General features: G+C 45.7%; 1 protein-coding gene across 1 annotated transcript in view; it reads left to right on the plus strand.

Moving 5' to 3' along the window:
- The window catches only part of LOC310777830 (partitioning defective 3 homolog B-like), a gene marked incomplete at both ends in the record, with an annotated part of 422,164 nt that overhangs the window by 227,460 nt on the left and 169,097 nt on the right, over positions 1 to 25,607 (plus strand). Inside the window, 2 exons of the mRNA XM_083638182.1 lie at positions 13,246 to 13,461; positions 18,195 to 18,423. Of these exons, the coding sequence (XP_083494308.1) occupies positions 13,246 to 13,461; positions 18,195 to 18,423 (445 nt within the window). The remainder of the gene's footprint in view (positions 1 to 13,245; positions 13,462 to 18,194; positions 18,424 to 25,607) is intronic.

A 25,607-nucleotide genomic window follows, 5' to 3' on the forward strand; every position in this document is an offset into this window, starting at 1 on the left:
ACGATGGTATGGTCCAGAACAGCTTCAAATGAGTGAGCAGATAAGATGGTACGGTCCAGAACAGCTTCAAATGAGTGAGCAGATACGATGGTATGGTCCAAAACAGCTTCAAATGAGTGAGCAGATACGATGGTATGGTCCAGAACAGCTTCAAATGAGTGAGTAGATGAGATGGTACGGTCCAGAACAGCTTCAAATGAGTGAGCAGATAAGATGGTACGGTCCAGAACAGCTTCAAATGAGTGAGCAGATGACATGGTACGGTCCAGAACAGCTTCAAATGAGTGAGCAGATGAGATGGTACGGTCTTGCTTGCCTGGTAAACCATCCGGTCAGGTGAACTCACATTCTGTTTCCTTCTGCATTTCTGTCTGGCCTCCAGCCCTGGGCGGGCGCTTTCAGAAGTTGCAGAGTTCACTAGCCAATCAGGGACCTGCCTCCGTGCCTCGTAGTTGACATTGTAACCTGCCAATCGAGAACGCCACTGGTCCGTGGGTCTCGGCTCGAGCAGTAATGTCGACGTTTGTCGAGTTTAAACAGCCATAAAGTGCAGTTATTGCAGAACGAGACTCAATAACACCAATTAAACAATTGAGAGAGTATGCAACAGCAGAGTTTCTGAGCAGAAAATATATACGTTATTTCGCCATTCTTCCGAATGGATTTGGATTTGACTGGATCCGACGCTGATTGGCTACTTCCACCTATTGAAATGACTGTGCACAGCATCCAGATGGATCCACGAAACGAAACAGGATGTGAGTTCACGGATCCAGATGGTTTGAACCAGGCGCTCAAGGACACTTTGAGGAGACACATTTGCTATTGATGCTTCATGGTTTCTGTGGCAACTAGGCCATCTTTACACATATTGGTATTTCCGTATATAGTATATATTTCTAGTTGAGCTGGTCTACAGTATATATATAGTATATATTTCTAGTTGAGCTGCTCTACTAGTATATATTTCTAGTTGAGCTGCTCTACAGTATATAGTATATATTTCTCTACAGTATATATATAGTATATATTTCTCTACAGTATATATAGTATATATTTCTCTACAGTATATAGTATATATTTCTCTACAGTATATAGTATATATTTCTCTACAGTATATAGTATATATTTCTGTACAGTATATAGTATATATTTCTCTACAGTATATAGTATATATTTCTCTACAGTATATATATAGTATATATTTCTCTACAGTATATATATAGTATATATTGCTCTACAGTATATAGTATATATTTCTCTACAGTATATATAGTATATATTTCTCTACAGTATATAGTATATATTGCTCTACAGTATATAGTATATATTTCTCTACAGTATATATAGTATATATTTCTCTACAGTATATAGTATATATTTCTCTACAGTATATAGTATATATTTCTCTACTGTATATAGTATATATTTCTCTACAGTATATAGTATATATTTCTCTACAGTATATATATAGTATATATTTCTGTCGGCTTTGTATCTGCTCAATGCAGCAGTGCATGCACTAAGCCCTGAGGTAACCACTGAATGGTGTCTGGAGACTGAAGATGATGTCACATGGTTTTATGGTTTATGATGCCCATTCAATTACTATGGAGCCCTGTGGGATAGGAAAACCTTGCTTTTCATCTGCTAGGAGATTTAAACACAGCACACACACACATTCTCTGTCTCTCTCTCTCTCCCTCTCTCTCTCAGGTCTTCTCTTTACACCCTAAGATAGCACACAGCAGATGCACACTGCACACACACACACACACATGCTCTCACTGATGCACAAACACACTCTTACAAGCACTCACTGGTCAAGCGAGGCAGATACCAGCACACACAACTCAACGTCATCGGTCACCATTTACAAGCCACGTCATAGGATGTATTTTACGAAGCATATAGTATTTGGGTGAGTGAGCGTAGAAATATTCATTGGTTGCATAGAAGCTGTGGTTTCACAATGCAGATTTTTACACAGGCAGGGACTGGGTTAGATGCAACATTGTATGGGTATGAAATGTTCTAGTATGTCTCTCCACCGTTATTATGGATCCCACTGCACTTGCAGGCAGAACACGCCCTACGCAGCATTCAAATGCCAAGATTGGCCAGGTAGGCCAGTGGGATCCATGCTGGAGTGAGCCAATACACCCCAGTCACATTTTTGACAGCTCAGGCTCACACATAGTACAAATCTCCCACACACTCTGCCTCCATGCAAATGCATGCATCCATGCAACCAATATTACAACACTCGGTGCTCTGCTAGTGCCCCCCATCAGCTACAGGACTGCTTCCAAAGAACAAACTGGGACCTCTTTGAACACCACGACCTGGAGAACCACACAACAGTGGTCCTGGATTACATTAAGTTCTGTACGGACACTGTCACTGTGGATAAACAAATACGGGTCTATCCCAACCGGAAGCCCTGGATGTCGAGAGAAGTCCAGCACCTGCTGAAAGAGAGAAACATCGTGTTCAGGTCTGGTGACGGAGCACGGTACAGCACCGCCAGAACCAACCTAAGGAGAGGCATCCGTGAGACTAAGGTAGCCTACAAAAGGAAGATAGAGGATCACCTAAAGAACAACAACACCAGACAGGTATGGCAGGGGGTCCAGCATATCACGAGCTACACGTCCAGTAACCTTCCAGCTGTTGATGGCGATGCCTCGCTGGCAGAGGAGTTAAATACCTTCTTCGCCCGCTTCGAATCAAACTCGGCGGCGGCCATACCACTCCCACCCATCAACAGCGCTCACACACTCACAGTGGAGGAGAGTGAGGTGAGGCGCACGCTGAAGGCGGTTAACCCGAGGAAAGCTGCTGGACCTGACGGAGTAGCTGGACGGGTGCTGAAAGACTGCGCGGACCAACTAGCAGGAGTCCTCACCAACATCTTTAACCAGTCCCTGTCTCAGTCCACCGTCCCACCATGCCTTAAATCCTCTGTCATAGTCCCGCTACCAAAAAAACCCACCATAAACGACTACCGCCCAGTCACTTTAACACCCATCGTAATGAAATGCTTTGAGAAACTGGTACGGAGTCACATCATCATTGCCCACCTACCACCAAACCTGGACAAACACCAGTTTGCCTACAAGTCGAACAGATCCACAGAGGACGCCATCGCCATGGCTCTCCACCCTGCTCTGACACACCTGGAGCAGCGGAGGAGCTATGCTCTCCACCCTGCTCTGACACACCTGGAGCAGCGGGGGAGCTATGCTCTCCACCCTGCTCTGACACACCTGGAGCAGCGGGGGAGCTATGCTCTCCACCCTGCTCTGACACACCTGGAGCAGCGGGGGAGCTATGCGAGGATGCTCTTTGTGGATTTTAGTTCCGCTTTTAATTCTATCCTTCCCCACAGACTGGTGTCCAAGCTGACAGACCTAGGCTTCCCAGCATCCATTTGTCACTGGATTTTAGACTTCCTGTCAGACCGCCCCCAAAGGGTTAGAGTAGGCCCGCACACCTCCACAGCTCTCAGACTCAGCATGGGCTCCCCCCAGGGCTGCGTTCACCCTCTACACCTACGGCCCACCCCAGCAATACCATCATCAAATTTGCAGACGATACCACTGTGGTCGGACTCATCTCTGAAGGGGATGAGTCGGCCTACAGAGGTGAGGTGATGCGGCTGTCACAGTGGTGCAAGGACAACAAACTGGCCCTCAACACCACCAAAACCAAGGAACTGATTATTGACTTTCGTAAAAAATAAAACGGACATTCTACCGCTCCATATCGGCGGCGACAGTGTGGAGAGGGTCTCGACCTTCCGGTTCCTGGGCGTCCAGATCAAAGATGACTTCTCCTGGAGCGCCAACACCAAGGAGCTAGTCAAAAAAGCGCAGCAGAGACTCTACTTCCTGCGTCTCCTCAGGAAGCACCACCTCCCCCAGAAGCTGCTCGTGGCTTTTTACCACTGCTCCATTGAAAGCGTGCTCACATACAGTGTGTGTGTGTGGTACGCCAGCTGCACAGCAGCAGAGAAGAAAGCGCTCCAGAAGGTCAGCTCTTCCGCACAGAAAGCGGTAGGTTGCCCTCTTCCCACTCTGGAAGACCTCTACAGCTCCCGTTGCCTCAAAAAAGCAAAAAAAATCCTCGGCGACCCATCGCACCCGGGACACGACCTGTTCGAGCTGCTGCCAGTTTCTTTCCTAGAGCAATAATCGCACTGAATGCTGTTTAGATACACTAGGGGCGTTTTGCCCCCCCCCCTTTTTTTTGCTGCTCTTCCTTAGTGCAATTCGTGGCAACGTGCAATAGGAGGAAGGCCCAGAATGAACACTGAATGACTGATTGCTTTCTTATTATTACTTGTTTACCATTTTTTGATATGATGTCTGTCCTTGTTGTCCTTGTCTTTTATATTCCCTTTTTAACCTTTGACACTGCAGAGGATGCACTTCAATTTCGTTGTTGTGGAAATGACAATGACAATAAAGGATCTTGAATCTTGAATCGACTTGGTTGGGTGTCCATACAGGCACGGTTGGCTGTGCCTGAGGGTGGGAAGCCGGATTGGGGGTATGTGTCCTGGTCGCTGCACTAGTGCCTGCTCTGGTCGGGCAGAATAGAACTGGTAGGAATAGCGTGATCCTCCCACGTGCTACGTCCTGCTGATCTTTGGAGAGCCGAGACTAGCACCATGCTTCCTCCGACACATGCCAGCCGCTTCTTTACACCTGACAGGAGGAGCTTCACTGGCAGGACGTAGCACGTGGGAAGATTCCCACCAGTTCCCTTCCACCCTGACAAGGCGCCCCGACCAACTAGAGGAGGCGCAAGTGCAGTGACCAGGTCAGATACCCCCAATCCGGCTTCCCTCCCCCAGACACAGCCAATCGTATGTGCCTGTATGGACGCCCAACCAAGCCGGAGGTAACACGTGGGTGCGAACCTGCGACCCTTGTGTTGGTAGGCAGGGAATCTACTGCTACACTACCTGGACAGGATGCCCAAGTTTGTGCTGATGTTAAGTCTGCTAGTTTTGTTGCTATGCCACTCCTTCTTATCATTTTGACTTTGAACGCAGCCTGCTGCCTCCCTACCAAAACACTGCCTTGGGATAGCTCTCCTTGCTCTCTCTTTCTCTTTCTCTTTTCTCATCTCTCTCTTTCTCATTCTTATTCTCTCTCCCATATTCCCAGGCTCACTGTCTTTGTTTCTCTTTCTATAGCACCCTATCTTAATGTTTTCCTCTGTCAACCCCCCACTCTCTCATCCATTCCCTCACAACACTTTCTGCTGCTCTCTCTCTCTCTCTCTCTCTCTCTCTCTCTCTCTCTCTCTCTCTCTCTCTCTCTCTCTCTCTCTCTGTCTAAAAGCAGCTTAATTCTATCATCTTACAGTTGGACAGCAGTAATTACATTTATGACACAAATCCTGCTACTCACAGCAAAATACTTTGTGTGCACGCATGCGTGTGTGTGTATGTATGTCTGTCAGAAAGAGAGAGTGTGTGTGTGTGTGTGTGTGTGTGTGTGAGAGAGAGAGAGTGTGTGTTTGTCTACACACGCGTGCGTGCTTGTGTGCACATTGCTCATCTATATGTGTGTTTGTGTGTGTGCTCTCCATTCCCTGATAACCTAGCCTAACAACACTAAGCTATTTATAATAGCATTTATTTCATCCCACTGTCCCGCCCTCTGCAAACAGACAAGTTTGGACTTAGAGGTCACTGTCTGTGTGTGTGCATGCTGCATGTTCTGCAATATTAGACCTTTTTGAATTGACTGCAATTTGCCCTCAAAGTACAAACTCTCCAGTGGAAAATGAACCTTAACCCTTAATGAACCTTAACCCTTAATGAACCTTAACCCTGGCTCCTCACATTGAGTTTAACTGGAAAACATCAAACGCATATTTCTTATGGAATTTATTCATCTCTAGAGAGCAATGCATGACCAAACATTTCTGTGTTCACATTTCAATGTGTCTTTTGAACGTTGGTGCAGCGGATTATCTATCTCTGCGTCTGAAAGGCAAACGTCAGGATTATCTATTGAATGTGTCTGAAAGGCAAACGGCAGGATTATCTATTGAATGTGTCTGAAAGGCAAACGGCAGCCGATTGTTTAACTTTGAGTGCTCTCATGTCTTGAGTAGCCAAGCGGTTTGTGTTGGTTCGTATGTTGTTGGCAACCTCAAATATGTCGGCCTTAGAGTATCAGGGTCCTCTGTTGAGTGTGGATGAAAAGAATCAAACTTCAAACATCCCATATATTTCCAATGGAGTTTACTCATGCCTTTGGTGGCCTTGGTTCAAGTGTTGCTGGCAGCTGTAATCCAGTGTCCTCCCAGTATTGAAACAGTGGATTATCTATTGAATTGGATATATCTACAGTAACCTCTCTCAAAGAACACATGCCAATCTCAGCCATAGAATCAAATATTCGTTTTCACATGTCTCTTTAAACTTTCTCTTAAAACTAATTTTCTTTGTTTTTTGTTAGCTGTAAGACTGTGCTGTGCTCCTTGGCTAAACATCAAACATTCACTTTACAGTACAGTTTGCTTTAGGCGAGTGGCAGCTGTGTGCTATTAGCTTTCATGCAGTTATGGCTTTGGCTATCGATGGTCAATAACCTAAATCTTTTTTTTTTCTTTGTTTGCAGTTTTGAAGTTATATCCAATATCTTAATATGCGAGGATTAGGGGTGGGACAAAATATCGATACTCACGGTATCGCGATATTTCCACTTGCGATACGTTATCGATACACTAGCACCAAGTATCGATATGTTTATTTAAAAAAAAAAAAAAAATTTTTTTTTTTTTTTTTTTTTTTTTTTTTTAAATAAACAGGCTAAAATATTATGCTGTGTGTGGTAGTTCAAACATAGTTTCAAGTTGACGTTTATTTATGTTTGTAGTTGAAACAAAAACATAAATACTGTAGGCTACATGAATGGAAATGTTTGATCATTAATATCTACTTTTAGAAATGATATAGGTAGGTAGGTTATATAGGTTTTCTTGTTTTAATAATAATAATAAAAAGACTTAATGTGTAACTTTTCCTCCGTGGTATCGAAAATGGTATGAGTGAGTGAGTGAACTCTGAGAGAGAATACATAATACCTGCTTCTTGCCTTTTAGGGGTATTTTTTTCTCTTCAGTTACACAGGTATCGTGATGTATCGTCTTCCAATATATCGATTATCGCAGTATCGCTGTATCGTGATAATATCGTTATCGAGGGCCAAGTATCGTGACGATATCGTATCGTGAGCTACTCAGCGATTCCCACCCCTAGCGAGGATCCAACCCGCTCTCTCTCAAACTCTCTGTCCCTTTCCCCCATCTCTCCATTACACATTTTCTATTTTTCTTCTTCTTTTCTTTCATTTTTTTTCTTTTCTTTTCTTTAAATCAAAAGTCTCCACTGTTGTTCAGTGCACATGTACTGTGAATATATTCAGAATCTTACCATAATGTTTAGGGGCATTTATCTCAAGGTGGCATTATTGTCAAATTAACAAAGACAACATGTTTTGTTTTGTTTCCCCCCCCAATTTTTTAATAGAGCAGTACACAAACAAGACAAAACAAACAGGCACAGGCACAGGAAAAGAAAAGAAAGAAAAAACATAGAAACATCAACAGTCTATATTACAACGTGGTGCTACCAGCCACATAAGGCGTATATGTGCTTAAAAGAAATGTACATGGGATCCCGCGTAAGGGGTCCATGAGAAACCAGCCAGGCGAACGGGTCCCAGATCGTTAGACATTTTCTAAGTGAGTTGGTTCTCAGGAACCTGAGCCTCTCCATCCGTATAACAGAGATCATATCCATCAACCACAATTGAAAAGGAGGTGAAGATTCCTTCAAAATGATTTTTTTTGCTAACAATTGTCCCCAGTGTCAGAGACTGTTGCACAGCTGTAGGGAAGTTCAGGGAGGACTCCGAGCAGACAAAGACAACATGTTATATAGGCAATAAACATTTGGGGTTGTGGAAGGGTGACTTGTTCCCCCTCGTTCCTCCTCAAATGTAAACAACTTGCACATGTTTATACTTCTCTCAAATTTAAGATATGTATTCTATATTTATGGCAAACAAAAATCCCTTTCACCCACCCTTAAATAACCCCTCCATATTATGTGACTTTGTTCTTAATTGACATTAGATAGTGAGTCATTCGGACCACAGCTATATGAAGCTGTATGACTAGTTATCTGTTTGAAAACTGTATGCTTGCTAGTGAGTGGGCTTGAATTTGACCACACACTCGTGACTTATGACTGGAAGTGGGAGGCTGTAGCTCTCTGCTAAACACTGCTGTTTCATGTCCACGAGCAAAAGTGAATCTCACTGTTGGCGGATGACAACCTTCTACCCCCAGCTTCAGTGTTTTTCCTTTAAGAAACGGAGCGTTTCCATGCAAGAGACCCTTTCAAAAGCATACAATAATCAGAAATCAGATACTGTTCTTTAGTTATGAGCCGGAGAAGATAGGTTGTTTCCAGCAAAAACAGGCGTTTCAAATTAGAAGCTGAGATATTCAGCCTTTTGTGAAATGAAGCATTTCAAGCACATTCACTGACTCTGAAGCTAATATTTTCTGACCTGAAACATCTGAACAGTAATTTCCTTCAATAAACAGCACCCACACCCCCCTCAACTCCAAACTCCTCCTCCGTGGGAGTGTCTCTGGTGGCTCTGCTCGCTGTGCTGGCTGCTGCGTGTGTCAGGCGAGTCTCTGCTGCCTGCTATGGCAGGCTCTGCTGCCTTACGGATCCATGTTCGGATGGCGGCCGCTCGTCGGGGGAGTCTGGATCGGGCTCGCGTTCGTCTGCGTTTCTGGGGTTTCGGTTGTGAGCTGGTAATGAAGCTGCGTCCGATTATAGGCTTTCTGCTGCGCGTTTCAAAGTGCGCTGCACCCAGTCTATTTTCGGAGCGCTCAGCCTTGTGCGCCGGCTCCCAGCGCGACACTGAAAAGCCAAACCATTCTCATGAGAATGGTTTGGCTTTGGTTTTATTTTCTGGCGGCTAATCGTGTGGAGAAACTATGCAGCAGAGACAGAGGGGCTCATTTGTGGGAGCGGATTGACTGCTGTTCGCAGCTAACGTTGGCTCCAGGCAGCCAGAGCAATCTGTGCCGCTCTGGCTCCAGCATCGGTTTCTCTTTCATCACGGGGCTTTTTCTGCTTTTTTTCCTCAACTTTCTCTAATCTGGAGAGCACTGTCGCCACCTAATGGGTCCGTAAAATAGGTTATACACCTTCAATAGCTACAATATTTTTACAGGAGATGCACGAGGCTTTGATCCACGTCCCACCATCAAAAAACGCAATTGACGACTTTAGTCGTCTTTGGCACTCTACGTTACTATTCGAATTGACGACTATACTCGTCCTTGGCACTCAATGAGTTAATGTGGTGAATAAAAAATACACACACTTTTCGGCTGTCAAAAGGCACAAGCAATAAGCCTTGTTTTTAGTGTTGAGATTTGAATACATCTATTGATTTGCATCTTACATGATTTGGGGGGAAATGGCTGCGGTGCCAGCTACTGCATTAATTCAAGGTTGATTCAATACAGATTCATGAGAGATAGTTTATGATGTTGATCTCAATGGGTGTCATCTGGACAGTGTCATTGGACATGAAACCAGTGGAGATGGGACCTCAGTGGGTGGAGGTGACACCTGTCACGCCTCTTGTCCATCTCTTCCGCTTCAGCAATAAACTCACATTATGCATGTGCATACATTCTATGTCCATTATTACTCTGTGTGTGTGTGTGTGTGTGTGTGTGTGTGTGCGTGCGTGCATGCGTGCGTGCATGCGTGTGTGTGTGTGTGGTTAATGACTGTTTAAATAGATGTGGAAGTCACATCAGCCCTCTGATCTGCTCTGAGAAAAGACACGCACACAGAGGCAGAGCAGTCTTGTGCATAGAGAATCATTAGCTAAAGTGATGCAGGTTCAGCTATCATGAATCACAGAGGCATCATATCGACAACCCGGAGCTAGCAAGGAATCCCAAAGTGTGTGTGTGTGTGTGAGAGTGTGTGAGAGTGTGTGCGTGTGTGTGTGTGCGTGTGTGTGATTGCTAGTGTTTTGAGCTGGCAGCAAGCCCGGTCTTCCTCCCTTTTTCCCCATTTCTCTCTGTCTCCCCCTCACTCCCTCTCCCCTGTCTAACATGGTGTTCCCTGGAGAATACTTATTTGCTCTCTTCCCTGTCTTCTTTCCTCCCTTTCTCTTCATCCTTGCCTCCTTGGTTGTCCCCCTCTCCTGTAGGGAGTATCACACATCTGGTCTCCCTTCACTCTTCCTCTCTTGTTTTCCTATCGGCAATCCTCACAAGTGTTGGGAGCTTTGCAGGGGGTTCGAGGGTGAACTTTGACACTCAACTTGGCCTTGTTTGGGTTTTCTGCAGCAGCATAGCAACAATTGTGAGACTTACTGAGCTTGCCAAAACGCCGTTCCTCCTTCCGCTTCAGTGCTTCCAGTCCGATCACCGCCTCACTCTCTGTCTGATGAATACTTCCACCATCATCCTCTCATCTCATCCATGACTCTCCTCTTCATCACTCCCTGCTCCCTGCTGGAGACAGTAAGCCCTGCCCACCCCGCGGTCTCTCTCCTCTTCATCACTCCCTGCTCCCTGCTGGAGACAGTAAGCCCCGCCCACCCCGCGGTCTCTCTCCTCTTCATCACTCCCTGCTCCCTGCTGGAGACAGTAAGCCCCGCCCACCCCCGCGCTCTCTCTCCTCTTCATCACTCCCTGCTCCCTGCTGGGTACAGTAACCCCCTCCCACCCCCGCACTCTCTCTCCTCTTCATCACTCCCTGCTCCCTGCTGGAGACAGTAAGCCCCGCCCACCCCGCGCTCTCTCTCCTCTTCATCAGTCCCTGCTCCCTGCTGGAGACAGTAACCCCCTCCCACCCCCGCACTCTCTCTCCTCTTCATCACTCCCTGCTCCCTGCTGGAGACAGTAACCCCCTCCCACCCCCGCACTCTCTCTCCTCTTCATCAGTCCCTGCTCCCTGCTGGAGACAGTAACCCCCTCCCACCCCCACACTCTCTCTCCTCTTCATCACTCCCTGCTGGATACAGTAACCCCCGCCCACCCCCACACTCTCCCTCCTCTTCATCACTCCCTGCTCCCTGCTGGAGACAGTAAGCCCCTCCCACCCCCGCACTCTCTCTCCTCTTCATCAGTCCCTGCTCCCTGCTGGGTACAGTAACCCCCGCCTAGTGTCCTCTAGTAAGAGAGTGGCGTCAGCGGAGGACCAAAATGCGAGACTCATTAGCCAATGAACAGCCAGGAATGGGTCTCACGCTACTTTTGCATGCTAAAATAAAGCTGATAATGTACAATTTGATTCAAGGGATGAAAAACCCTTTCAAAGTACAACACAAACTGTCTATTTTGATGCAACTCGACAGTGCTGCTTTTTTTACTCAAGAGTTCCAGGACCTTACTTCCTGGAAAAAAAACAGGTCCATTGGAGTAAATGGAGATGTCGGAACTCTTCTATTATACGGCTCTGCCCCCCCCCCCCCGCACTCTCTCTCCTCTTCATCACTCCCTGCTCCCTGCTGGATACAGTAACCCCCCCCCCCCCGCACTCTCTCTCCTCTTCATCACTCCCTGCTCCCTGCTGGATACAGTAACCCCCCCCCCCCCGCACTCTCTCTCCTCTTCATCACTCCCTGCTCCCTGTTGGATACAGTAACCCCCCCCCCCCCCCCCGCACTCTCTCTCCTCTTCATCACTCCCTGCTCCCTGCTGGATACAGTAACCCCCCCCCCCCCCCGCACTCTCTTTCCTCTTCATCAGTCCCTGCTCCCTGTTGGATACAGTAACCCCCCCCCCCCCGCACTCTCTCTCCTCTTCATCACTCCCTGCTCCCTGTTGGATACAGTAACCCCCCCCCCCCGCACTCTCTCTCCTCTTCATCACTCCCTGCTCCCTGTTGGATACAGTAACCCCCCCCCCCCCCCGCACTCTCTCTCCTCTTCATCACTCCCTGCTCCCTGTTGGATACAGTAACCCCCCCCCCCCGCACTCTCTCTCCTCTTCATCACTCCCTGCTCCCTGCTGGATACAGTAACCCCCGCCCGCCCCCGCGCTCTCTCCCTCAGTAATATCCTCCACAGTGCCTGTGGTGATGGATGGAGAAGGAGTAGCAGGGAAGCAGACCTCGCATCCATCACAAACTCAGCAACAGACTCAAGCGTATCGCTCTTTCTCCTTGGCTCGGGCTCTCTGGAGTTTAGCCGTGTCGCGGCCTGTCTGGCTGCCGGCCGCCGTCTCCACTTTGTCTCTGTCTCCACTTTGTCTCCGTCTCCACTTCTGTCTTCCACCCTCTGTCTTCATAACCCAGTCAGACCAGGCTGCAGGAGGGACAGAAGTGTTTCACTGCCAGCACTCGCCTACCACCGCAGAGACCCGGGTTTCATTCCTGGCAGCGGTACTTCCGACTTTGTCAGACGTTCCTACAGTCACAATTGGCCGTGTTTGCGGGTGGGAAGCCGGTGGGGTATGAATCCTGGTTGCTGCACTAGCGCCTCCTCTGGTCTGTCAGTGCGCCTGTCTGGGGAGGATGGGAACTGGGGGAATTGTGTGATCCTCCCATCCTCCCACTCCTCACTGTCAGGTGAAAAGAAGCGGCTGGTGACAGCACATGTATAGGAGGAGGGGGGGGGGGGGGGGGGGGGAGCGGACAACAATCAGGGACAGCAAGGGGGCATTGGCCAAATACAATTGGGGAGAAGATGGGAGAAAAATCAGTAAAAAAGAAAAGAAAAAGATTAAAAAAAAGGTTTTACTGCCGGGTCAGGCCGTTGAGTCTGCACTGCTTATTATTCATTCATTCATTCATTCATTCATTCTTTCTTTTAATGTACAGAATGTCTTCTGCATCTTAGGTTTTGTGTTGTATTTTAATAGCAGTGATACTGTACATTGATGTCTTTCACCAAAGAGCTTGGAGTAGAATCACAATGAAACTGTTAGTCGTCTAATTGTTTGCAATGCCAATATTTTCGTTCCAGTGTTGGTAATAAATGTTGAGTGTAGCTGCATAAGATGTGCTTATTATTTCAACCTTCTGATGTTCTGTGCTGATGTACCACATTCATAGAGATGCAAACCATACCATACCAAGTCACGGCTAGTTCCAACTAGACTAAACTAGTTCATGCAAACATGGCGTCTCTTACGTCTCTGTCTGCCTGTCTGTCTCTCTCTCAGCTCCATCCCCTGCCATAGAAGTCGGCCCTACCCTCGGCCTGAAGAAGTCCAGTTCGTTGGAGAGTCTCCAGACGGCCATGTCAGAGGTGAACAAGAAGAACGAGCTCCTCCCCTTCCACCGTCCACGGCCAAATATGAGCAGAGGAAGAGGCTGCAATGAGAGCTTCAGGGCAGCTATTGATAAATCCTATGATGGGCCACCTGAAGATGACGATGGTAAGAGAGACAGAGAGGGTACGTTTATAGTGTGTGTGTGTGTGTGTGTGTGTGTGTGTGTGTGTGTGTTGCCAGTACATGTGCTGCACCACAGGACAAGTGAATGGTTTACTCTGTTTGTAAAGACGATAGACACAGATGATAGGAGAGACAAGACGTGAGCTTATTCCTTTGTAGATTATAGACAGGGTTTGAATTTAAGGATGTTGGCCTCCAGTTTGGAAGAGCTATTGGATGTCCGGTTCCTAACTGTCTCCATTACAGTGAACATGATTTCAATAAGACTAGCCAGCCTGGTGCAAATAAAATGGCCATCCTGTCTCGATTAAAACGATCCAAACGTATGTTTGTAGGTGCAGACTTTGCTTAAACATGTTAACAGATTTGAGGATCATTTGGCTTCGAATATTTATCCAAGAGCTAAATGGTTGTCATTGGTCAGCTACACTTAATCCCTAACTGTGTTAGTCACAGCAAACTCTTATCAGTCATCACTAGAGTAATGAGCCAGGCTGCCTCACATCACTACACTCACACAGGATAGGACTAATATGACAAGTCAACACCACACACACACACACAAGCACGCACGCGCACACACACACACAAGGGCGCACACATACACATGCGCACGCACGCACACATACTACGCACATGCACACACACACACACACATGGGCATGCATGCATTCACAAGCACATATCAACACCTGCACACTTGCACAAACAGGTTCACACACACACACGCCATGTCTGTCACCATATCTCTAACTATTTAACACTTAGAGAGTTGCTGTTAATTGACAGAAAACAGTTCTCTGAAGTGAACTGAAGCCCGCCCCCCTCTCTCTCTCTCTCTCTAAGTATAAAACAACATTTCAAAGTTTTCCATGACCCTGCAACTAAACCAAAGTGTTGAAAATTCAAGGTTAAATGTAAATACATACAGTAGCTGTCAGTGGTTTAATTTGCAGTTGTTCTTTTTCTTTGCAGTCTTGCCTACAGGCCACAGCATGGCTCCCATGTAGTAAAGAGGGAACAGCCCCTCACAGGGGCAGTGCAGTCGGGCTCCATGCGTAGCTGATGCATTGTGGGATGCAGGGCTAAATGCAGCTCATGGACCCATTTCACAGCAAACCTTTTGAGGTGGTAAAAGCAGGAAGTAAAGCAGCTGTACGCTAATACCATTAATTATGCTTCCGTTCTGTTTAGGTGTTCCAGTGCCAGCTGGTGCCCTCATTAATGCCAATGATTACACCTGCGTTATTTCCTGCTTTACCACCTCAAAAGGTTGCTGTGAAATGAGCCTATACCACAGTGCTTCATGCGTAGCTGATGCATTGTGGGATGCAGGGCTGAATGCAGCCATAGATATTATATTACTATAGATGGGTCACCGCAGGCTCCGCCAATTCTAACAAATCCGTCCGTGGAAAACCATGGGCAAAACCCACGTGACAAAAGGACAGGAAGTGAGTTGAAGTTGGGCTGTCTTGCTTGAAATCCCATCGTCTTTGATGCAGCTAATACCACAGTGCTTCATGCGTAGCTGGTGCATTGTGGGATGCAGGGCTAAATGCAGTGAGTACCAGTGTTCTGGAGATCCGGCAGGTCCTGGTTGAGTGTAAGGCAGCCAGGGGTGGGAGGTTCCTACCGGAGTCATTCCAATCTGTCGCCAGGCCTCTGGCTTCCTCGCAGAAGGGACCAACCGCTCTTTCACGTTCCAACCTGGTACCTCGGCTCATGGAGGGATTGCTGGAGGACCTCCCTCCTCAGGTTGGCTAGCAGAGTGTTCTTGGCTGTTCTCTGGGTGACAAGCTTAATTTGTTAGCATTCATTGTGCCCATCACGGCACGATAGAGTTCCTGCCACCTAACCCGCTCACGATCTGAGGTTCTTCTCCGTGAACGCCTCCTGTAGTAGAGTAGTGGTTTGCATCTGGAGAATCATCTCTGAGAGATTGATAGATCTCATCTACCAGACTAATACTCCGTGCTGTGTGGCTTGCTGTTTCCGACATAGTTGAATGGAATGTGAGTCAATTGATAGCTTCGTACTGTACAGTCGTGCGCTTGCTGATAGTTATCGTTTGCAGCGCATCACCGGTGATGTCATAATGATGTCATCGGCGAGACGTCACGTTTGATGATGTCTTGTGCTCCCATTGTGATGACATCGGTGATGATGTCATCGTTCACTGCCGCGGTTCCCATTGTGATGATGTCATCATTCGCAATAGATCCAGGGATAGTTTCAGGGAGCTGGCTGGATCCAGAGGCCCAGGATGGGCCCCTGGGGGGGGGGCATCCCGCCTCGAATCGGCATCGGCGGGGGAACATTTGTAACAACCACAATGCTTCTTGCGTAGCTGATGCATTGTGGGATGCAGGGCTGAACGCAGCTAATACCACAGTGCTTCAGCATTCCCAGTCAATACAGTAAGGCCGCGACTGTATCTTGACTTTTACAATTTATTTATGTATTTATTAGTGGCCGGGCCAGCGAAGCGGCAGGGCCACTTATTGTATTTGCCTGTATTATTCTTCTCCCGGGAAGTTCGACTTCCCATGCATGAAAACGAACCAAACTTTGCACAAAGGTCCAGTCCCATGCCAAACGTCTTTGACGCAAATTTGGGGCCAATAGTCCTAACGGTGGCACTACAGCGACCGTCTAAAGTTTCAAACTTTGAAAATTCATAAAAAATTAGGCATACGTGCTACGGCTTTGCAACTTTCACTGAAATGTGGCCCCAAATGAGGAGAAACTTTTGTACAATGCAACCTATGGCCAATTATGAAGTCTAAAGACGGCAAAACTGCAAAAACTCTCAAACTAATTAAACCCTACTCCTCCCACATTTTTTCTTCAAACGACACCGAACTTCAGCATCTGCATCGTTAGACTGTCCTACACAAAACTATCAAACAGATTTTCGATTGGTCAAAAATTGAGCCCACAGTGCATCAAAACATTGAATTCTGCCCCCATGTATAGCCTAATTGCCTTAATTACCTAGGGCAGTGGTTCCCAACCTACGGTACGCGTACCGTAGGTGGTACTTGCGCCCCTGCTGGTGGTACTTGGAAGGCTCTGTGAATTTTTTTATTTTTTTATTTTTTCTGCAAAATCCATGGTGGTCATTAGTAGTAGTTTTCAAACATGTGAAAGTGAAATAATAATAATAATTATTAATATTATTGGCAGTGTTTCTCAAGGTAGGTGGTACTTGCGCCCCCCCCCGCTGGTGGTACTTGATCCCTGGAATCCCAATGTTTAAATTATGAAATAAACCCAACTTTAAAATCAATTGTAAAACATGTTTATCTATCAAAATAATACTACGAATGAAAATAAACTTGTGATCATTGAAATTGAGGTTTATTTTGTTGTCTTGAGATTTAGAAACAAATATTTGTTTCTGACGGACACTATACCTGTTGCGCATGCACAATTACCTGCCCGCCCCGCATGGTTACACAAGTGGTGAACAAAGACGAGGAGAGATGCTAAAGTGGATCAAAACGGGAGGGAATCGTAAAAGAGCTGTAGTAGAGGGGAGCAGCAACGATGAAGCACAAGGAGGTGAAGACAGCAGTCAACCCAGCACAAGTGCAGCTGCTGCAGGTTGCACATAGGCTGCAGGTTGGAATAAATTTGCCTCCTGCATGAACTGTGCATAGCTGAATAGACTGTATTTTAACGTCGGTCAAATGGTGGTACTTGGAGAGCCAACTACTTTCTCAGGTGGTACTTGGTGTAAAAAGGTTGGGAACCACTGACCTAGGGCAATTAGGTTGTATTTGTGATGTCATCAGTCACTCAAGCAATTGTGATGCCATCACTGATGTCACTCGAGCAATTTTGATGTCATAATAGCTCAAAGCCTTGAGACTTGCCCGGCCACGAGTCATTGCTGCGCAGCAGCTATAATTTATTTTTACAATGGATTAATGTTTAGACTAATTTTTTAAGGAAAACAATATTAACATTCTCTCGTTCCAGCTTCTTAAATGTGAATATTTTCTGGTTTCTTTAGTCTTATATAACAGTAAACTGATTGTCTTTGGGTTGTGGACTGTTGGTCAGGACCAAAGAAGACATTTGAGGACATAATTTGGGGCTTGGGGTGACATTTTTATAGACCAAACGAGTCCGACTAATCGATTAGTCGAGAAAATAATCAACAGACAATGAAAATAATCATTAGTTGCAGCCCTATTGTAAATTATTGGTCATAACAGTCAGCTACAGTAACTGTACCTGTCCAACTGGCGGCAGCACAAGTGAGCGACTCAGTCAGGACACAGTTGTGCTCACTGTGCAGCCCTGCCTTCTAGTTCCACCATCATAATGAGCCACTCTGGATCAAAGCATTAGCTAATGCTAATGCCTCACCTGTGGGAACTTGTCATTCCAGCACTGACTTCTTCTTCATGTTACTTGGAATAGATAGCGCTAAAAGCTCTGCATGGAATCAGGTTACACAGATGCACAGTTTTTGGACATTATAATAGTAACAAATAAATAGAATATTACATATTGTTTGTCTTTCTGTACGAGAAATGCCCATTTCTCTGTTTGGCTGAAACTGCCTTTTCGGGGGGTTTGTGGTTGAATTAATTTTACAACACTAATTGGCGTGAGCAAAAACAACCTGCTGTGATTGTTTCCCCTCGTTTGTGTGTGTCTCTCACGACTCACCCCTCCTCTCCTTCTTCCACCCGTCCTAGATGATGGTTCGGATCAGAGTTCAGGCCGGGACACCCCCGCCAGCGGCTCATCCCGGCAGGGAGCGGGGGATCAGGTTGAGGAGAAAGACAAGAAAGACAAGAAAAAGAAAGGTAGAACAAAGAAGAAAGAGAAGAACAAGGCCAAAGGAAAAGACAAGGAGAGGAAGAAAGCAGAGGAGCCAGAAGAGACGGAAAAGAAGAGCAAGAAAAAAGGCTTTGGCCTGCTGAGGTCAGTGTGTGTGTGTGTGTGTGTGTGTATGTGTGTGTGTGTGTGTGTGTGTGAGAGAGAGAGAGAGAGAGAGACGTGTGTTACATAACATGACTGGAAATAAACAAATTTGATGTCCTGGCGTGGCATGTTCGTGCGTAATGACGTATCCAAAAGGAATTCCTCTGCACTGCGCTGTGCAGCGCGGAGATTATGGTGCGATATTTTTGCGCTTAAGAGGTGCTTTTCAAAGCTCTTAGCACAAAGTAATTGCGCGCATGCTGACGATAGGAGAAGGCCATCTGTGTCACGGACACGCCTGGTTTGGCATGTGGCACGCCTACCCCATGCATAGAGCTAATAGTGTGGCAGGGAGAATGCAAATGAGCTTGTGCACGCCCCAATTTGCATTGTGCACGGCGTTAAACAAGCGCAAACGCGAAATTACCGCTTTTGCGACAATAGGGCCCATTGTCTTTTCAGCAACAATCGTGTGCAGTGTCTTGAAATTGGATATATGGAGTCCATTATCTACAACTATGAATACAAATATGTTTTTCCCCTTTAGTTAATACAGTAGATACAGATAAAATAGCGTGACCTCTGTACACTCCTTGCTTACACATATTCACATATACAGTACACACACATACTGTACACACTTCTGTTCAAGACAACGATAGCCTTAACAACGAGCACACTGAGGTATTTTCTCCTCATGGAACACTTCCAATATCACATGTTCACAGGCGCACAAAGGGCAGTCCAATTTCCCTAAGAGGGGCTTAAAATGATCTATCATGTGATTATCTGTAATGCTATGACCTCCTGTGTGAATGGGGGAAAACATGTGTGCACACACACACACACACACACACACACACACACACACACACACACACACACACACACACATATGTGTGGCATAATGGGGCAAACTGTCTCAAAGAACAACTTCAGCATTCTTCCTTAATTCCTCCCTAATATCAAGCCACAGTTTTCCCCCTCACCACGTCGTTAACTAAATGGGGTTTTGCATGACCATTAAGTAGATAGGGATCTGAAGAAAAACGCTTGGATGCAATTTCATCGACAAAAAGATACAGTCGCAGCCTTTCAAAATGCACGTACAAAAGCAGTCTATGTGAACCAGAACAGAGAAAAACACTTCCAGATCTCAGACTCACATTTTATCACAATGATTATGCCCCAGAATTGCATGTTACTTAAAGTGAAATATTGGGTAATTAGGCTAATATAGACTAATTTGACTTAATTGAAGAGGTTCAATGCCTATTTCTTTTCCCTGATAGCCCCTCCCCTCTGTCTGTAACTTTATCCATATATATTGTTTCCTTTATACCTCTTTACCTTTGGTTTTCTTCATTTTTGCCTTTCTCTCTCTCTCTCTCTCTCTCTCTCTCTCTCTCTCTCTCTCTCTCTCTCTGAATACATTGGCTCTGTGCCTCAAGTGCTCTACAAAGCCAGAAGAGATCTCTAAGGATATTTACATACCATCCTTTCATCCCCCATCCCTCATCATACTAAGAGTGTCTTGATTAGTCTCATGCTGATGTCTACCTCTCTCTCTCCCCCCTCTCTCCCTATCTCTGACTCTCTCTCCTCTATCCAGTCATACTTCTTCTCCCTCTTTACCTCCTTCTCCCCTCTAAATCCCTCTATCATTACCCCCTTCTCCCTCCTCCATCATTGTGTCACTCCATTTTTCCCTCTGCTGCCATCCAACTCCACCTCCCTATCTCCATATGATTGCATGTAATGGCTGTAGACTGGAGAGGCAAATGAGTGCTATTCAATACAGGCACAGCTCAGCTTAGGCCAAACTGCTGATTGGTCACATTCAGCTGGGGCCCAGCTTTGATTGGCCTAATGGTCGGGACGGGAAGGTGAGTTGTGATACGCTGAGCGTAGGGCACCAAGTGTCACCTAGGGCATCATCCAGACCAGGAATACCATGGTCAAACAGACAGTGTGGTGGATGCCCCACAGTTTGGTTATGCCCCTTCTAAAATGAATTCTCCACACGGCCAGTTTGGCATTTTTTAACTGGCCACGGTGCCCCCTTAAAATAAAGTTGCGGGATCTCCTCGTTAACTACATGCGATGCAGTAAACAAACTCACGTTTCAAACTCATCTTGCTCTATAATGACCAGAACGGGTGTTGTTCAAATTCAACATTTATTTCTGCAAAATGCTGCAGCAGAAAGGGAGATAAACAGCAGCCTTTTCAGTCCATCTTCCAAGACAGTATTTTCGTAGTTAAGCTACTTCCCTGCATAAGGCAGATACTTCCTTGTTGGAGTTTCAAACTAAAGCGCCTCTGCTTGTAACATGAAATAATTCAGGCATCTCAAGTAAAACATAACAAAATTAATATTACCAGATTTCTCACACACTTTTCACACACACACACACACACACACACACACACACACACACACACACACACACACACACACACACACACACATACACACACACACACACACATATACACACATAATAAGATTGCATTTGTGAATTTTTCCTGGGAGGGGGTGGGGGCACGACTAGGGCACCCAAATGGCCAGCAGCAGCACTTAGTGTGAGTTTAATATTTAGATTTCATTCAGAGGGTAAGTTAATTAAGAACAAATAGTTTGTTATATCTTATTTCATCATCTCATTTTTCTCCTTTGTTATTGTGATCTTCTTTTGATTTTCTTATTTTTCTTCTTCTTCCAAATCGTATTTCCCCTTTGTTATCAATACCGTCTTCTTGGACTTTTCTCTTTTCATCTCTGTATTTCTGCCCCATAGTTCATACAGTATTAAACAGTAAAAAAATATGTTTGTGTGATTGTGATTACTAAGAAGGGATTGTTACAGAGGAGAAATTAAACATAAAAGAAAAAGACACACAACACTCTATTTTAAATATATTTTTTAATTAACTTTGAAGAGCAACTACAATGGTACATCCATATCGTTAAAGAGCATGATGCAGGTTAGACACCACTTTGCATTAATATGTGGGACTGTTATCTAGCAATTAGGATTCTCTTTTGTTTTTTTTATTTCCCCCACACATAGCTGCTTCTAGACTGGTTTTTGTTAAGCATCTGGCACGCGCACATGAAAACCCGCAAATCTAGCAATAACACCTGTGATGATTTTAATACACAATAATCAATCGGATCATTACTTCCATTACCTCCATACGCCCAGCGTCTTTCCCGGTCTGTCTGTCCGTCGAGCGGCGAACCTCCTCTCACCACCTCTCTGCAGCTAAAACTGGTCTCCTCCTGAGCTCCATTGAGTGCCACTTGCGTTCGTCTCCAACGATAAAGTTATCCACCTGAGCCCATTCTGCAGTCGGGTTACACGAGCTGAGATGGTCGGTCCGCTGTGCTCTCAAAAATTATATTTCCACATAGGCGTTATTTTGAAAAACCAATTGCATATTGGGGGTCAACTAGATTTACTACTTAGTTACGTTTGACTACTGAAACTATTAAAACTTCATAAAGTGCCAGATTAACCATAGATAGAGCCCAAACAAACAGAAACTAAATAGTTGCCTTTCAGAGAAAACATGGCTGCACGGAGTTTTCTCTGCTTCTTCAGTGCCAAAATGCATTCCGGGCAGTGTTGAATTATCGTACCAGAGGGCCAAAAAGATAATTGTTGGGAGGTAAATTATCATACAAATACAATAATTATCGTGCGTCTGCTGTTTTGGAAAGTTTTCTGCTGTAAACATTGACTGTATATTATTATTATTACAGTAAGTACAGTAGCCCAAGTGTCGTCACAGGTGTTATCTGCACAAATTACTTTTTCTTTTAAACATGTTCTCGATATTTCTGCCCTGGGGGCATGTTTTAATTTAGTTTTTGTTTATTGGGGGTATTTTCATAAGAATCTTGAGTCCTAAATGTAAATTCATTTTTTTTGTATCTGCACCACGCTCTTTAACCGAGCCATTGAAGTTGGACTGTGAATAATTTTCAAATGTCTTTTCAAATGGACAGCTGGCAGGGATGACCTGCTCTGTGATCCGGACTGCTGCCACCTGCCAATCAAAGCTGTCAATCATGTGTGTGTGTGTGTGTGTGCGTGAGTGCATGTGTGTGCGCGCATGTGTGTGTGTGTGTGTGTGTGTGCGCGCGCGCTTGTGTGCGTGTGTTTGTGTCAGAGAGAGAGATACATTTCAGAAGGTGCCAAACCACCATCCTGACATTATGCATATTCATGAGGTGATAAAACATGATTGGTCACACACTCAGATGGGTGTCAGATAGTTAGTTACAGCCCAGTTGCTGTGAATCTTTCCCAGACATTGTGTGTGTGTGTGTGTGTGTGTGTGTGTGTGTGTGTGTGTGTGTGTGTGTGTGTGTGTGTGTCCAGCCCTCTTGTCTTTTCCACCTGTTCCATCTCTTCAAATGATGAATGAGCCCTGAGCCCTCCTCTATCTCTCTCTCTCTCTCTCTCTCTGAGCTGACTCTCTTTCTCAGTGTCTGTCACTCAGATGGACAGCAGGATGTAAAGAAATGAGTAGACAGTAGCTGGAAAAAAAACTGACAACGCGCGTGCGCGCGCACACACACACACACACACACACACACACACACACACACACCCCACAACATTACACCTTATTAACACATTGAGTGCCAGCCACTTTTGGAGAACGGACGCTCCCAGTGCCAGAGTTTCAGAGCGTTTTCAGTGATTTCTCGAGGCCCACAGAATATTGTGTGATATTACTATGTAAACACCGAACACGCACAAAGAACGAGGAGACTCTCTTCTATCATCTGCAAAAAAAAGTTTATTGATCCCATTTTCCGTTCTTTAGTTATGAGCCGGAGAAGATAGCTTGATTTAGCCAAAAACAGCAATTTTTTTCTTGAAGCTGAGATAATGAGCCTTTTGTGAAATTAAACATTTCAAGCACATCATTGACTCTGAAGCTAATATTTTCTGATATAATGACACCTCAAAAATAATTTCCTTCAATAAAAGAGTGAAAACAAAGGAATTTTGTTTGGCCAAATAATATGTTTTAGCTGCAACCAGCAGCGCTGGCCCCTGCGTGCGCAGACCCTACACCTTCTTGCTGGTCTTGATTTACTGCTGGTGGGCATCAGATAGCCTATTCTAGCTTGTTTGCTCTCTATGCATCGAGCCTGCTGCTGCCTGGGTGTGTGTGTACTGTCAATGGTTGTATGCTTAGTGCCCTGCGTGCCCCACCCCCTCCTCCTCCTCCTCCGTGGTGGGAGGAGTCGTGTCTCTGCTGCGGTTTGCTCTGAGTTTGATCTGCACTGAAAAGTCCGCTGCCTGCATCCCCCCGCTTTTTTACAGCGTGTCCTCGGCTCCCAGCTGAGAATAATGTAACTTTTCAGAAAGACGCTGGTGTCGCCGTGTCGGCAACTAAATCATATGGATGGACTATCGCAGCGGACACGGATGGGGCTCAATTGTGGCAGCAGATGACTGCTGTTCACAGGCACAGCTAACGTTATGCTTCAAGCATATCGATGCGATTTCCGTATTCCGTTTCCTCATGACTTCTTCTCTCTTTTCTCCTGGCCTTTGTCTAATCGGGAGGGCACTGTCGCCACCTAAGGGTTCTGTAAAATAGGTTAGACACATTCAATAGCTCCCATATTGTAAGAGGCGATGTAAGAGGCTTAGATCGACATCCCCCCGTCAAAATATGAATTTGGAGTTATTGACGCCATTTGGCGTCGCTGGCAGCCTACGGTAAATTTCTCCTGACGCCATTTGGCGTCGCTGGCACTCAATGTGTTAATATGGGTTGAGAGTATGGCCCTCTGGGCTGTCTTGTCATCTGTGTGTGCGTGCGTGCGTGTGTGTGTGCGATCAAGCGTGTGTGCACGCTAGCGTGGATATGTGTGCGTTTGCGTGACTGTGCATTTTGAGTTCAGCCCGGTGTGAAGTTATGAGAATCTATGATAATATACAGTATGCATCACCTCCATCTGGCTGTTGCACTGGTCTCGGTGTGTGTGTGTGTGTGTGTGTGTGTGTGTGTGTGTGTGTGTGTGCGTGCGTGTGCGCGTGCGTGTGCTTTCATGTGTATGTCCACTGTGTCTTTTCAAGCAGCTACAAGGAACTTTGTGTTGATTGTCGTGCGCCTGCCTGTGGACAAAAGTGGTACTGTCCGCCCAGAATGAAGACTGTGGGCCCTATTCTCCCACAGGCCTTCGGCGCTAAAACGGGCCTTAACCGCAAAAAAACGTGCCTTGCGCCTGTTTTGGGACGATATCAATATGGCTTTACGCTGCCAAATGCGCTTTAGGCCGAATGGGCGTGGCGCAGTCCCAGAATGGGCCAAAGTGGGCGTGTCGGCCTTAAATCTCGGCGTACTGATATCTTCGCACCTGGCGTAAATTTAGCGCTTTGCGCCTTTGAAAACCAGGCCTATTCAGTGCGCCAGTGCTCTTCTGCCTCTCCCCTGTCACCCTTCTCTGTCTCTCTCTGAAACCAGGCCTATTCAGTGCGCCAGTGCTCTTCTGCCTCTTCTCTGTCACCCTTCTCTCTCTCTCTCTGACTCCCTCGCTTAGACAGGCACAACACACTTCCCATATAGGAAAAATAAGTTGTAAGTTGTCTGGCCTGTCCCAGCATGCATTGTGCTTCTCCATTTCGCTACTAAATAGCAACCAAATGAGGCGAAATAGATATAAAAGGTCAATCTAAATTAATGTGTAATGGTAACACAACCTGCAATTGTACACATTTCAATATTGGACCAAATGAAACATCGAAATGAATACACCACCCTATGTGAAACATATATGTCCTCCTGGGCCTATATATATCTCTTGTCGATTTAATGTGATTTAGATAAGTGACAGCGGAACGCGCTGCAGAACGCTTTCTACTGTCATGTGCTATACTGTGATGTCCGCTCCAATAACTTGGCCCTACTTCACATTTAGTTTTACAATAAAAACACATTTATGCAATGACTTTACATAATGTAGGGTATATTTATGTGCATCATTCTACCTGCAGCAGGGGAGAGAAAACGATATCGTTCTGGACAAACTTTCACCAATATAAAATTAATCTCATCATATAGGGATAGGCTATATTTTTCTAGCTGATGCCTTTAGAACATTCTTTTCACTTTGATCTTGCTATAGTGTAGCGTATTTACATGCTTGCAGTA

This window comes from Poromitra crassiceps (genome assembly GCF_964638095.1).
Source record: "Poromitra crassiceps genome assembly, chromosome: 6".
Classification (NCBI taxonomy): Eukaryota; Metazoa; Chordata; class Actinopteri; order Beryciformes; family Melamphaidae; genus Poromitra; species Poromitra crassiceps.